At 40.0% G+C, this 13,795-nt stretch overlaps 5 protein-coding genes across 5 annotated transcripts; 1 reads left to right on the top strand and 4 right to left on the bottom strand.

Moving 5' to 3' along the window:
* Positions 1–1,581: 1,581 nt before the first annotated feature.
* LOC141765795 (histone H2B 1.2-like) lies at positions 1,582–2,547 on the bottom strand. The gene has a single exon (XM_074632041.1). It carries the CDS (start codon positions 2,513–2,515, stop codon positions 2,138–2,140), a length of 378 nt encoding a protein of 125 aa, XP_074488142.1. The 5' UTR covers positions 2,516–2,547; the 3' UTR covers positions 1,582–2,137.
* Positions 2,548–3,041: 494 nt separating this feature from the next.
* LOC141765794 (histone H1-like) lies at positions 3,042–4,300 on the bottom strand. Its single transcript, XM_074632040.1, has one exon. The coding sequence runs from the start codon at positions 4,235–4,237 to the stop codon at positions 3,605–3,607; it is 633 nt and encodes a 210-aa protein (XP_074488141.1). The 5' UTR covers positions 4,238–4,300; the 3' UTR covers positions 3,042–3,604.
* A 4,003-nt stretch (positions 4,301–8,303) lies between these two features.
* LOC141765796 (histone H2B 1/2-like) lies at positions 8,304–9,341 on the top strand. Its single transcript, XM_074632042.1, has one exon. The coding sequence runs from the start codon at positions 8,304–8,306 to the stop codon at positions 8,673–8,675; it is 372 nt and encodes a 123-aa protein (XP_074488143.1). The 3' UTR covers positions 8,676–9,341.
* A 292-nt stretch (positions 9,342–9,633) lies between these two features.
* On the bottom strand, positions 9,634–9,997 carry LOC141765797 (histone H4). The gene has a single exon (XM_074632043.1). The coding sequence runs from the start codon at positions 9,995–9,997 to the stop codon at positions 9,686–9,688; it is 312 nt and encodes a 103-aa protein (XP_074488144.1). The 3' UTR covers positions 9,634–9,685.
* Positions 9,998–13,119: 3,122 nt separating this feature from the next.
* Positions 13,120–13,754, bottom strand: LOC141765801 (histone H3). Its single transcript, XM_074632046.1, has one exon. The coding sequence runs from the start codon at positions 13,606–13,608 to the stop codon at positions 13,198–13,200; it is 411 nt and encodes a 136-aa protein (XP_074488147.1). The 5' UTR covers positions 13,609–13,754; the 3' UTR covers positions 13,120–13,197.
* Between the last annotated feature and the right edge of the window lie 41 nt (positions 13,755–13,795).

Below are 13,795 nucleotides of genomic sequence, written 5' to 3' on the forward strand. Positions count from 1 at the left end.
CTGAGGAATTGTAACTAGTTAACTAGTGGCTGCATGTTGCACCTTACATGTTAACTAGTGAGGGTCAAAATGCTCACTAATCAACTAGTTGAAGCCTTTTTGACCTTACTAGTGAACTAGTGAGGCTCAAAATGTTTACTAGTTTTTTTTTACCTTACTAGTTTACTAGTGTACTGATATATTCTTCACTAGTTAACTAGTGATGTGGTAAAATTCCACTAGTTAACGTGTATGACAGTTGCAGTACTTCACTAGTTAACTAATCACGCACACATGTCGACTAGTGAGCAGTTTTGTCGAACTAGTAAGACAAAAACGTCAACTAGTGTACCGAAAATGTCACAGATTAATTTAAATGTTATTCAGACTATACACAGAGTGGTAGAGTTTTTTCTAAGCATTCTTTACTGCTCCTGTTGGAATAAAATCATTGTTGATTATTTAACTGCAAAGTACTAATGTGTTTTTGATACCTTCGCCTCTTTGCATTAAATCATACTGGGATGTTTGCTGAATTGATTGGATGTGCCACAGCCCTACCCAGAAATATGTCCACCTGCCGCCACTGCTAATCTGTCAACTTTGAAGTTCAGTGGACGCTCCTGAAGGCAAAAACCCACTAACTGTTTATTGAGATCAGATAAGATTAGATGGTCATTGGTGTCCCCAAAGAGAAATTCATTTTGCTCAGGCTAGTAAACTAACAGACAATACAATCAATAGAGAATGTGTTTATGTGAATCATCAAATGTTTTTATACCTCCAAATGAAATAAATTCTATAATGAATAAGCAGAGGGGACAGGATTTATTTCAAATACATTGACAATGTACCAGTTTTAACAGTTGAAGGCAGGCTGGGCAATCTTGGGAAACTAGCAATACCAAAAATGTTTCTAAAATCTTTAGCAACCCCGCCTTTAATGTGGTGTATGATCGGAAGAGACAGGACATGGGCTCTGTGCAGCTTTAGTGGATAAACACATACTGTTGGTTATGGAAACTAAAGGTCCTTTTAAGGGCCACCCATTTCCTCAACATCAAGAGCTGTCTTCCTTTTATAATACTACACATTACATACACACACACCACTGTTTACATATAAATCAGAATTAGAATCATATCTTTTTGTGTATGTTAGTGTTCATTAGGAGCATGTTTATATGTAACGCGACAAGAATAGAACAAAAAGATGGAAACGTTGATCATGGGAGGAAAATGTTCTATTGCTCTAAGTTCTGCTAGCGGATTTGATTGTTGGGATTTCCAGTTGGTATGGATTTTGGGTTTCGGTTATAGCAAGTAGGGACACTGGGTTGTGGTGGCAGTTTTATTGAGCACAATGAGAGAGAGATGTTGAATGTTGATGCTGCAACCCAACACTGATTAAAAAAAGGAAATCAGACTGCTCTGTGTGATTTGAAGGAAGTGGAAAATGACTCCTTCTCTTTTGTACTGTACAAATCATGATTATTTAAGGAGTTAATTATCCATGAAATTATCTGGGGAAAAAAAGAAAATCTTAAATGATTGTTAAATTTTTAATTGTCTAATTTAGCAAAATTTGACTCAAAGCCTGGAAAAGAAGGTAAAACAGATTATTTTATTATATTAGATCCAACTTCATCATTGCATATAGTACAGGTAATGATACAATGCAGTTAACCAGAAATGCTGAAAGCCGTAAAGTTCAAAGTGATTAAAAGAGAAACATACAGAATACTCCATATAAATATAGAATAAATACTAAGGGGTAGATATTAATATACCAGATATGTACAGTATGAGCAGTATTTACAATGTGTAATAAATATGTTAAAATGTACATTAAGAAACATGTAAACATATTCAGCTCATACTAGTCAACTGTCAATAACATAAAAATTAAAATCTATGGGACCAAGTTGATAGTGGACGACTGACAGGGACCATATATTGTAGCACAAATACACTGTATACTGCAATAACAGTAAAGTCAGCACCAGAGAACAATTCATATATTGCTTAATTGTGGATATTGCACTGTGGTTCGACATGTTTTAAAAATGTATTTATAAAGCTTTAAGAACAGGAACATGTCTTTAGTTGTAGTGGGTGGCTCTTAAAAGAGCCTTTGTGTTGTTGGTTTAGCAGCAGCTTTACTTGGAGCTGGTGTACTTGGTCACAGCCTTGGTTCCCTCGGACACGGCGTGCTTTGCCAGCTCACCGGGCAGCAGCAGGCGGACAGCGGTCTGGATCTCCCTGGAAGTGATGGTGGAGCGCTTGTTGTAGTTAGCCAGACGGGAGGCCTCACCGGCGATGCGCTCAAAGATGTCGCCCACAAAGGAGTTCATGATGCCCATGGCTTTGGAGGAGATGCCGGTGTCTGGGTGGACCTGCTTCATCACCTTGTACACGTAGATGGCGTAGCTCTCCTTCCTGGACTTTCTCCTCTTCTTGCCGGTCTTGCTTGCAGTCTTGGTGACGGCTTTCTTTGAGCCCTTCTTGGGCGCTTTGACTGAGGGGGCGTCCGGCATGATTCGTAGTTCAGTTTTCTCTCGAGTCCACTGACATAATCCTGAGCAGAGATTCTGTATTTATATCCACTCGATGCAGAGCTGACTGTGCTGTTGCTCGCACCTGATTGGTTGTTTCCTGACCGGGACTGCGCATGCGCAACATTCAACAACATCACTTCACAAGATGATAGTTTAGAGTTTAGTTGATGGAAGTTTTTGGTGCTGACCAGTAGTGAGAAGAGTACTTTAGATCTTGTAGCCTTCTCTAATAAAAGTAGAAAAACAACAGTATAGAAGTTCTCTCTTACAAGTAAAAGTCCTGCAGTAAACATGTTACTTAAGTAAAAGTACAAAAGTATTGGCATCAAAATAAAGACCTACAAAAGTACAAAAGTAGAAGTAGCTACTGATTATGCAGAATGGACCATTTCAGGATGCGATGGCACTGGTTTGAAATGGTGGAGTTAACATTATTTTTTCATTTGTTACACATAATAAATGTTTATAATAATATTAAATATAAGTAATACATTTGTAGTGTGCCTGTTATTATGATTGCTCTTATTAGTATAATATAGATAAGTTGCCTGAAATAAATGGTTTTATACATTATTTAGTGCTATTCTTTACTGGCTCCTTAGCTTTAGTGTCAGCCTTCTGATGTGGAGATTTGTAGTGCATTGGTCATGTTGTGCTGCCCACATTCAACTGGGTTTGAAACATTGTGATATTTATGTTATTAAAAAAAGGGAAATGTGAAGACAGCAAATAATTGCATATTATATTATTCCCTCACACAGCTACAAAGCTCAATAATATGTAACACAGGAAACACTTTTAAGATCAGATGGCTGGCTGTCCTGTGAGGTCTATTTATTTTTCATACTATTTGTAGGTTTCATCTGGGCCAAGTATTTTTAATCATTGTAATAAATAAGTGAAAAGCCCTTGTTTATTTCTCCTCCTAGCTCCAAATATAATATTATGTTTATTTCTGCAGTTAATGTCAACTGTAAGAATTAACAGGTAATCGCTCTTTAAGGATGATATGGGTGGCTCTTAAAAGAGCCTTTTTTTGTCGGAGTGTTTGTTCAGACAGAGAACAGCTCACTTCTTCTTGGGTGCTGCTTTCTTGGCTTTGGGTTTGGCAACCTTCTTAGCGGGAGCTTTCTTGACTGCAGGGGCCTTTTTGACCACCTTCTTGGGACTCTTGGTCACCTTGAGAGCCTTAGTCGCCTTCTTGGGGCTCTTGGCTGGTTTCTTGGGGCTCTTGACTGCTTTCTTGGCCGCTGCGGGTTTCTTCGCCTTCTTCGGGGATTTCTTCGCGGCTACCGGCTTCTTCACCGTCTTGGGCTTTTTAGCCGCTGCGGGTTTCTTGGCTGCGGGCTTCTTGGCTTTAGGAGCGGCTTTCTTGGCTGGCTTCGGCTTCTCTGCAGCCTGCTTGCTGATCTTGAAGGAGCCGGAGGCCCCGGTCCCCTTGAGCTGGACCAGAGTCCCATTAGCCACCAGGGTCTTGATGTTGGTCTTGACGCGTGCCTTGTTCTTGTCCACATCGTAGCCTCCGGCAGCCAGAGCCTTCTTGACGGCGGCCAGAGACACGCCGCTCCGCTCCTTGGATGCGGCCACAGCTTTAACGATGAGGTCTCTGACGCTGGGGCCAGTCTTCTTCGGTTTGGAGACCTTCTTCTTGGCTGCTTTGGCCGCCGGGGCGGCTTGAACTGGAGCTACTTCTTCTGCCATTTCCTCCTGAAGTTTAGTTCCTCTTCACGACAACACGAGAGTGAGACTGGACTGTTGAAGAGCTCGGAGCAGGAGGCTGCAGTTAAACACACCATGAGAACCGTGGAGACTCAACCCAGCCCGTGGCTCCTCTGAGCATCTGAAAGCCGTGCCACTTGTGTTTTCTCTTCACTGATTAAACACTCAAAACATCATGTGGGAGAAGTGCTGAAGGCTGACAGTGAATGGAGCCGATAGCGGACTTGTGTCTCTTCATATTCAAGTCATGTAGAGCTCTGATGCTCTCTGCATTTTGTTTTTGGAGCCGCCAAACCTCACCTATCACCGCCGTGGCCAGCACTGCTCAGCGGCTTTTCTCACTCATTTCTCTCCTAAAATGATTTAAAATGCATCAGAGCTCCATCAAAAGACGTTTTCCAACTGGCCCACATGTTTGTTCAGGTACTCAATGTAAAAACAACCATCTGCTGTTGATGAGTGTTTAATAAAGTGAAGTTATTGAGGGAGCAGCAAACACACTGATGATGGCCGAGGCTTTAGCCAGACTTCCTATCAGAGCTGCTCGCTGTGACTGTGAACATGTCCTCTGCTGAGGACTGATTTTAATATAAATAGTTAATAGTTTATATTAATGAAAACTAATCTACAAAATAAATATCGCCTGTCTGGGATAGTAGTAAGTGGATTTAAATATTACAGTAACACGGTTTCACTGATACATACTGTATATGGGCCATTCTACCGAATTGGTGCAAAGTCAGAGTTGTAAACATTTTGAAATTTGGATATTTACTTCCCAAAACTTTATATATATATATATATATATATATATATATATATATAGAGAGACTATATCTAGGGTACCAATATCTAATGAAAGTACAGTCAATTTTGGTATTGTATTTTCAGACTGGATTGGAATGTTTTTCTTCTCCCTAAATTTCTCTCTACCTAAACATAGTAATACACTATCATAATTTTTTTTTTATATTAACCTAACTTTAAGATTGTGTTTCCATCCCTCCTCTAAAGAACATTTTTACATATTTTTCTAGAAAATTACAATTTAAAATTTTTTTTATGTTCAATTCATAAGATTCATCAAAATCTAAATGCAATCTTTCTTTGTAAAATGCACAACGCTGATTATATTGATTTCAGAGTTAAGGTTTGATTAAATTGAACATGAATTTAACCAATCAGTATCATAACATTTAAGTTGATAACTCAATATACCTTATTTTTTTACAAAATACTCACTGTTTCGGTAGTGACTGCACTGTTTCGGTAGACCACAGTGTTTTGTTTGCAAGGTTATATCATATTCCCTCAACCTTATTGCCTAATAATAACTTATAACATGCCTTATGCCTTGGAAATATTACAAACACAAATGTTTTATGAGCAATAGAATGCAATTTATTATTGAAGACAGAACAACTGTGGTCCAATTGTATCCAATGGTGCATAAGTTTATTTTTTAAAAAGAAGGGTTGTAGCAACTCGTAATGTAATAACTGCGCATAATGTATTAATTTAAATGTAATAAAAGCTCATAATGTAATTATCAGCACATAATGTAATACAACCTTGAGCGCACAATGTAATAACAGTTTTGTTAATAATGTAATAAGTTATTACATTATTTATTAAGTTATTACATTGTAAACTTAGCAAAAAAAAAAGTGAAAAATGTAATAAACTCAGCGCATTAAGCAATCATTTTTAAAAAAGAGTACTCTCCTTGTCTTCTTAAAGCACAGGAACCCTCTAGTTTTACATGACACCAGTGGAGGAGTTAATTTAAAGCAACTGGACTTTGTCTGTTTAGTCAAGAGGACATTTTCATCAATCTGTTCCATATTGATGAAGCCTCTTGGATGTGAGACTACAAGATATCCAGTGATCTCGACCAATGAGAACCTTTACAGATATGATGCTGAGTTTAACATACTTGTGATTCTCAGCATGCGAAATAACTGTTCCCCACATAATTATTCCAGTTACTGTAATTGTTAGCTTATCCAAGCAGCAAATCATTTTAGGTAACAATCCTCAATGCAGTCCCTCAGACTGGACTCGATGCAGTCCCTCAGACTGCTCAGTGCAGTCCCTCAGACTAGCCTCAGTGCAGTCCCTCAGACTGCTCAGTGCAGTCCCTCAGACTAGCCTCAGTGCAGTCCCTCAGACTGCTCAGTGCAGTCCCTCAGACTGGCCTCAGTGCAGTCCCTCAGACTGCTCAGTGTAGTCCCTCAGACTGGCCTGAGTGCAGTCCCTCAGACTGGCCTCAGTCCCTCAGACTGGCCTCAATGTAGTCCCTCAGACTGGCCTCAATGCTGTATCTCATGCTAGCTTCACTGCAGTCTTTTAGACTGCCTCAATGCAGCCCCAGATCCTGATACTGTCCTTTATGTTGGCCCTTGTACAGGCCCTAGTATCAATACCTCTCAGTTGCTAGCCCTAACTCACCTTTAAATATACTTTCAACCATTATTGAGTTATGTCTGTCTGATGACATGTCAATGCTGGGCACTTTCAATAGAGTTTAAGATTGTTCAGAGAGCTTTCCGTGTCATTTTCGCCACAAATATATATTCGGGATTCTTTAGCTGATAATTTGCAGCTTGAAAAAGACCAAAACTGCTGCATTAGCATTATGAGGCAGTACAAAGTAGCTGGACGCAGTAGTGGCCTTTCCTTGCACATCAAGCAGCTTTTTGGCAAAGATACCCGATGGATGAGGGCATGGACTGTGGTTCGACACATATCCTTTGGATGGTTCAAAATAAACATTAAGCTTTTTTCCCCCCTTAAAAACTCTATTTTTTTTCAGTTTTATTTTCATTGTGTTTCTCTATACCGTAAAGGTTTTGAAACAGGGTTTTGAACCTAGAATTCCTGGTTGCAACATTTTTTGTGTTGTTCTTGCACAGATGTAATGATATTTTTTCACTTTATTTAAAGGAGCAGTGTGTAGCATTTAGGGGGATCTTTTGACAGAAATGATATATAATATTAATAAGTATGTTTTTTCTTTAATGCTATTTGATATAATCTTGAATTTCTACAACCGATGATTATTTCAACAGCTGCTCCACAGCTGACTGCCAGTATTACCCCTCCTGCCATTATTATATTATATTACAATACACTACAATACAATTATTGACCAAAGGATTTGTTTACACACATAAGATGCATTAGTCACAAAACAATTATTGTTTATTATACATGTATGTTATATACTCATAATATACTTACTAGAAAATAGTCATTATATTATATATTATATAGATATGAATGGATTACATGGTAATATATTTTGTTCATTGTTTCCAGTCATTCCGCACAGCCTTTACTGGTGCAAAATATAGTATATCACAGATCACATGGTTAAGATCATATCTGCCTGTTTTACACTCTTTGACCACCAGGGGGTTTCATGCACATAAAGCCTCGAGAAATGAACCCTTTTCCAAACCAATTTCCTGGAAAGCTTCAGTGCTTCATGAAGCTTCAGCTCGCCATCACTAGTTGTTTGTCTTTACTTCCTGTTCTTGTCAGTGAATTAAACTCTTTTCATACCTCTGTTCCATACAGTAAATAACTCTGCACTTTCTGTAGGCCTTTATTTTGATGTCAATACCTTTGTACTTTTACTTAAGTAACATTTTTACTGCAGGACTTTTACTTGTAAGAGAGAACTTCTATACTCTGTTGTTGCTCCTTTTACTTGAGAAGGCTACAAGATCTAAAGTAATTCTTCCACCACTGGTCAGTACCAAAAACTTCCATTTCGCAACTAAACTCTAAACTATCAACTTGTGAAGTGTTGTTTGTCTTTACTTTCTGTTCTCGTCAGTGAATAAAACACTTTTCACACCTCTGTTATCTACAGTAAATAACTCAGGGAGGGTTAACTGTTTAGCGCATACTGTCCTACTCAGAAGACAACCAATCATGTGCGAGCAACAGCACAGTCATATTTGCATCGAGTGTATATAAATAAATTGGTGTGTGATCCAGAAGGCATCGTCTGATTCAGGAAAAACCTCAGTCAGCAATCATGCCAGACCCCCCCAAAGCGGCCAAGAAGGGCTCAAAGAAAGCCGTCACCAAGACTGCAAGCAAGACCGGCAAGAAGAGGAGAAAGTCCAGGAAGGAGAGCTACGCCATCTACGTGTACAAGGTGATGAAGCAGGTCCACCCAGACACCGGCATCTCCTCCAAAGCCATGGGCATCATGAACTCCTTTGTGGGCGACATCTTTGAGCGCATCGCCGGTGAGGCCTCCCGTCTGGCTAACTACAACAAGCGCTCCACCATCACTTCCAGGGAGATCCAGACCGCTGTCCGCCTGCTGCTGCCCGGTGAGCTGGCAAAGCACGCTGTGTCTGAGGGAACCAAGGCTGTGACCAAGTACACCAGCTCCAAGTAAAGCTGCTGCTAAACCAACAACACAAAGGCTCTTTTAAGAGCCACCCACCACAACTAAAGACATGTTCCTGTTTTTAAAGCTTTATAAATACATTTTGAACCTTGCAAAAACAATACAGTTCAATGTGTGCAAAGGAAGCAACTATATGAATTGCCCTATGGTGCTTACATTACTGTTATTGCAGTGTAGAACTAAAGCTACAATGTGTTCCCCATCAGTCGTTCACTAAACATCCACTTAGTCCCATAGTTGTTTTTTTAATACATGTCATTGATGTTCAAACTGTATCCTACATGCTGTTTCTTGTATAAGATACAAGTATACTCTCCCAGTTGTCTCTCTCACATTTGGTGTTTTTTTTCTGCTTCATAGTATTTACAACTTAGACACTGGACTCAGACCTATACTTGTCTTATTGTTGTTTTAGGCCTATATTATAGAATGTTGAAGCATCTGCTTCAGATCACAACAAAATTGTATTACTGGAAGTACTAGCATGGGCTACATGTTTATATTATTCTTACATATCTTGAATATAAATTACCTTTCTGTATATATATCTATGCATTTCTTTATCGATTACTCTGAACAGTTCTGGCTCAATGATGTATTGCAACATTCCTCCATCTCTCTTGGTCATTGTGCGCAATAAAACTGCCAACATGATCCACACTAGTGTCCCTATAGCTATAATCAAAACTCCATACAAACTGGAAATAACAATTAATGATCACATTTTCTAGTTCAACATATAGCAATAGAAAATGTGCCTCAATAACTGTTCTTTCCCCCCAGGTGGGCTACCTCATCATTGCCATCTTTTTAGCTTATTCCTCATGTTTCATATGAGCTTGCACCTGTTGAACAGAAACCATAACACTATAATTAATTTTATAATGATTTGAATGGTAACGGTTTGTTATAACATTATAACAGGAGGTCAGCTCTTCATGTTGAGTAAGTGAGTGGCCCTTAAAAGGGCCTTTAGTATTGATAAAGCAACAGTGTGTTTATCCACCGAAGCCGTACAGAGTGCGTCCCTGTCTCTTCAGAGCATACACCACATCCATGGCGGTCACGGTCTTCCTCTTGGCGTGCTCGGTGTAGGTGACGGCATCACGGATCACATTCTCCAGGAACACCTTCAACACACCGCGGGTCTCCTCGTAGATCAGACCGGAGATACGCTTCACTCCACCACGGCGAGCCAGACGGCGGATAGCGGGCTTGGTGATTCCCTGGATGTTATCACGGAGGACTTTACGGTGACGCTTTGCGCCTCCTTTACCGAGTCCTTTTCCTCCTTTGCCTCTTCCACTCATCGTTGCTGATCAATGTCTTTCTACTCAACTGTAAACTCTGGTCTGCTGCTTCACAGCTATTTAAATCCTGTCTGAGGACGTGATAGAAGACAGAGGCGGAGCTTCTCTTCTTCTTCTTCTTCTTCTTCTTAATGAAGGTTGATGATTAAACTCTTTGGTGCATCAGCGCCACCTACTGAACAACAGCATGAATTAGGGACAGCATTTCTCCTGTAAGACTAGTTGCTTTTAGGCAAGCAAAAGTGAAACAATTGGGTAGATTACTTATTATTCAGACTTTATTCTGTTCTGACATCTTGTTAAATAATATTGAACTGCCTAGGGAAGCTCTAACCTGTCATAATATGAACTGTAAAAGCCCTCAACATGGGATAGAACTGTGTGCCATGTATGACAATATTGCGACGGCTCTAAACGCCTCTAGTAAGCCCTTTTGTAAACATGAGAACAAGGTGGATAACATTAAACCTGGATGGAATGATTTTGTGGCTGTCAAACATGCTGTAGCGAGAGAAGCTTTTAAACTGGTCAGAATCAGAAAGGCCTAGGCAGGGGTCATTGTTTGAACAGAAAAAAACTTGCAAGATTTAAAGATGCACTTTGTCTTATTAAAAAGATACGAGAACACAATGAGAGCATATTCACTTGCTAGGAAGCTGCAGATTAATAACCATTATGATTTCTGGAAAGAGGTCAGAGTTATGATCATTCAACATTGAAGGTGCATGTGGTCCAGACAAAATAGCCGAGATGTGGCATGAGCATTATTGTAATTTATTCAACTGTGTTAAAAGTAATGAAGTTGTAGTTGAAAATATTGATCTCTCTGAAAACATGGCAGTCAGGTCAGATGATGTCCATGATCCCATTATGATGCTCGATGATAACAAGGCTTGTGGTGTGGATCATATCACTGCAGAACTTCTAAAACATGCCAGTCCTAAGCTTTGTTGTCAATGTGCTTTACTGGTGTTTAATGGTGTCCTTCCAGATTCTAACACCTCTGTATTGTTAGTGACTCTTATTAAGGACAAGGCTGGTAAATTAAATAGCATGGATAATTATAGACCTATTGCCCTCGCTGGTATTCTCTCTAAAGTGCTGGAAAGAATCCTGCTAGAATGGTTGGAAATGTTTTTTTCTCACCACTGATCACCAGTTTGGCTTTAAAAGGAAACATGGCACTGATATGTGTATTTATGCCCTAAAGGAAATAGTTGCTAAATATGGAAGCCAAAACTCTACCGTATTTATATGCTTTGACAGGGTTAATCATGAAAAATTATTCCTGAAACTGTTGCCAGAGGTGTTTCAAAGTGTATACTTAGAATACCAGTCTTCTGGTATTCACATCAGACAATGCAGGTTAAATGGAGCAATGTTGTATCTGCCCTGTTTCATGTAAATAATGGTGTTCACCAAGGTGGTATTTTGTCTCCTATTTTGTTCAATGTGTATATGGATGACCTATCACCTTATTCACCTTGTGTATGCTGATGACCTGGTAATTCTCAGTCCATATAGTGCTGGGCTGGGAAGATGTGCTCAAAGTACGGCAAAGACTATGACATTAAATTTAATGCCAAAAAGAGTAATGCCATGATAGTCAGAAGTAGAGAAGATAAGAAATTAGTTCTTCCTGTATTTCACTTGAGTGATATTCCTCTCATGACATGCAGAGAAAATAAAATACCACTCAACATTTCCATCTTTTTAGCTTGCCCCTGTTGAACAATAACAGAAAACATGACACTATAATGATTTGAATGGTAACGGTTGGTTATAACATTTTAACAGGAAGTCAGCTCTTTATGTTGATGATTGAAATGATGACAGAGATATCTATCGACAGTGCTGAAAACAATATGCTCAGGCAAATATGTTGCTCGTAAATTCAGTATGCTTTCTGTAAATGTAAAATGTTCATTATTTAGAGCTTTCTGCACACCTTTGTATACAGCTCATCTTTGGTGTAGCTACAAGAAAAGTAGTATGGGAAGGCTCATAGTGGCTAACAATGATGCAATGCGGTTGTTGCTTCGGGTTCCCAGATGGCATAGTGTCAGTCAACTGTTTGTGTCCTTTCTTATTTTTTCTCTTATCGCTATGGACCCTCTTGTGTGTCTGTAATAAAGTTTTTATTGAATATCTCCATTCAACTATTTGAGTTTAGGCCTGAGAGTCTCTAGAGACTGAAGCTCTCATATAAAAGTTCCTGTAGGTGTAATTATTTGTCACAATCATCAGAGCAGTGTGGATCCACTCTGTATCTGCATTTAGACACCTCCATAAAGTGTTCATCAGCTGCCTTTTAACACGTCCAACAGTGACGATTATCCTTAAGACTCACTCTGTTCTGTTCTGGCTTTGAGTTGATAAGAATGATTACAATGAGTAAATGCATGTGCAACGCTGTTTATGTCATGCATCTCCCTCCCTTCCTTTGTGTATTTAATGCAGAAGAAAACAGCAAAAATAAATATTGAGGTGAAATGAGTTGAAATGCATTATTACTTATGAAATTAGGATTAGAGGGCAATGTCACAAAACAAAATGTTCAAAAGAAGGAACAAGCAAAAACCAGCCATGCAGTACCATGATGGACCTGCAACATAATGTGGGTTAAACACCCCTAGCATTAAGAAGCGGTATGTACACACTTTAATTTTTAGTACATATTTTAAAGCTAAGAGGACATTTTAAGTGTTTATTAATGTCTTTAACAACTATGATTCAGTGCTGCTGCAGCAACAGGAGTGGTTGACCTGCCCAAATATGTTCAGCCATAACAAACCAGAAGCTGTTGACAGGAAATGGAATAAAAGTAACATAACATGTTAAATGTAAGGTAAAGTACAGTTAATTGATATTGATGAAAAAATCTCTATTTACAACACAAGTCCTTCTACAGCTTTCTTGAGGCTAGATTTGATCCCTACTTGTATTTTAATATACATGACCTACATTCAAAAGTGATTTATCTCTTTTTTAATTTAAGAGTCAAAACGACATAATCAGTTATATTTCCCTTTTGTTCTCATATTCAGGCACAGAGAGTAGCCTGCAGAGTATTTTAAAGATATTATTGATGTGTTATCATTGCTGGTAAAATGTGTGTTGCCAGTAGAGGAATGAGCCCTTCAGTGAAGAGTGAGGTGGCTCTTAAAAGAGCCGTTGTGGTTTGTGGAGCAGCAGACAGTTTAAGCTCGCTCTCCGCGGATGCGACGGGCCAGCTGGATGTCTTTGGGCATGATGGTGACCCTCTTGGCGTGGATGGCGCACAGGTTGGTGTCCTCGAACAGGCCGACCAGGTAAGCCTCACTGGACTCCTGCAGAGCCATGACAGCGGAGCTCTGGAAGCGCAGGTCGGTCTTGAAGTCCTGAGCGATTTCTCTCACCAGGCGCTGGAAGGGCAGCTTGCGGATCAGCAGCTCCGTGGATTTCTGGTAGCGACGGATCTCTCTCAGAGCCACGGTACCGGGCCTGTAACGGTGAGGCTTCTTCACGCCGCCGGTGGCCGGGGCGCTCTTACGGGCAGCCTTGGTGGCCAGCTGCTTCCTGGGGGCTTTGCCTCCGGTAGACTTACGAGCGGTCTGCTTGGTTCTTGCCATGACTTCTTCTTTCTCTGTTCAGGAGATGTAGTAGCTCCAATGAAGAGACACGCTGCTCTTAAACTGTGAAATGGTGACGCTGCTTCAGACCTCCGGCTCCTGATTGGTGAGGGGCTCCTCCTGGAGCTCAGCACCGCCCAGAGGAGCGACCCACCGCCCGAAGCTACGCTGCTGATTGGTGGGAAAT

Source organism: Sebastes fasciatus, chromosome 4 (genome assembly GCF_043250625.1).
Source record: "Sebastes fasciatus isolate fSebFas1 chromosome 4, fSebFas1.pri, whole genome shotgun sequence".
Lineage (NCBI taxonomy): Eukaryota > Metazoa > Chordata > Actinopteri > Perciformes > Sebastidae > Sebastes > Sebastes fasciatus.

Bases quoted from the DNA above. Each gene is read 5' to 3' on its own strand.
- LOC141765801 (XM_074632046.1), bottom strand. From the start codon at position 13,608: ATGGCAAGAACCAAGCAGACCGCTCGTAAGTCTACCGGAGGCAAAGCC.
- LOC141765794 (XM_074632040.1), bottom strand. From the start codon at position 4,237: ATGGCAGAAGAAGTAGCTCCAGTTCAAGCCGCCCCGGCGGCCAAAGCA.
- LOC141765797 (XM_074632043.1), bottom strand. From the start codon at position 9,997: ATGAGTGGAAGAGGCAAAGGAGGAAAAGGACTCGGTAAAGGAGGCGCA.
- LOC141765795 (XM_074632041.1), bottom strand. From the start codon at position 2,515: ATGCCGGACGCCCCCTCAGTCAAAGCGCCCAAGAAGGGCTCAAAGAAA.
- LOC141765796 (XM_074632042.1), top strand. From the start codon at position 8,304: ATGCCAGACCCCCCCAAAGCGGCCAAGAAGGGCTCAAAGAAAGCCGTC.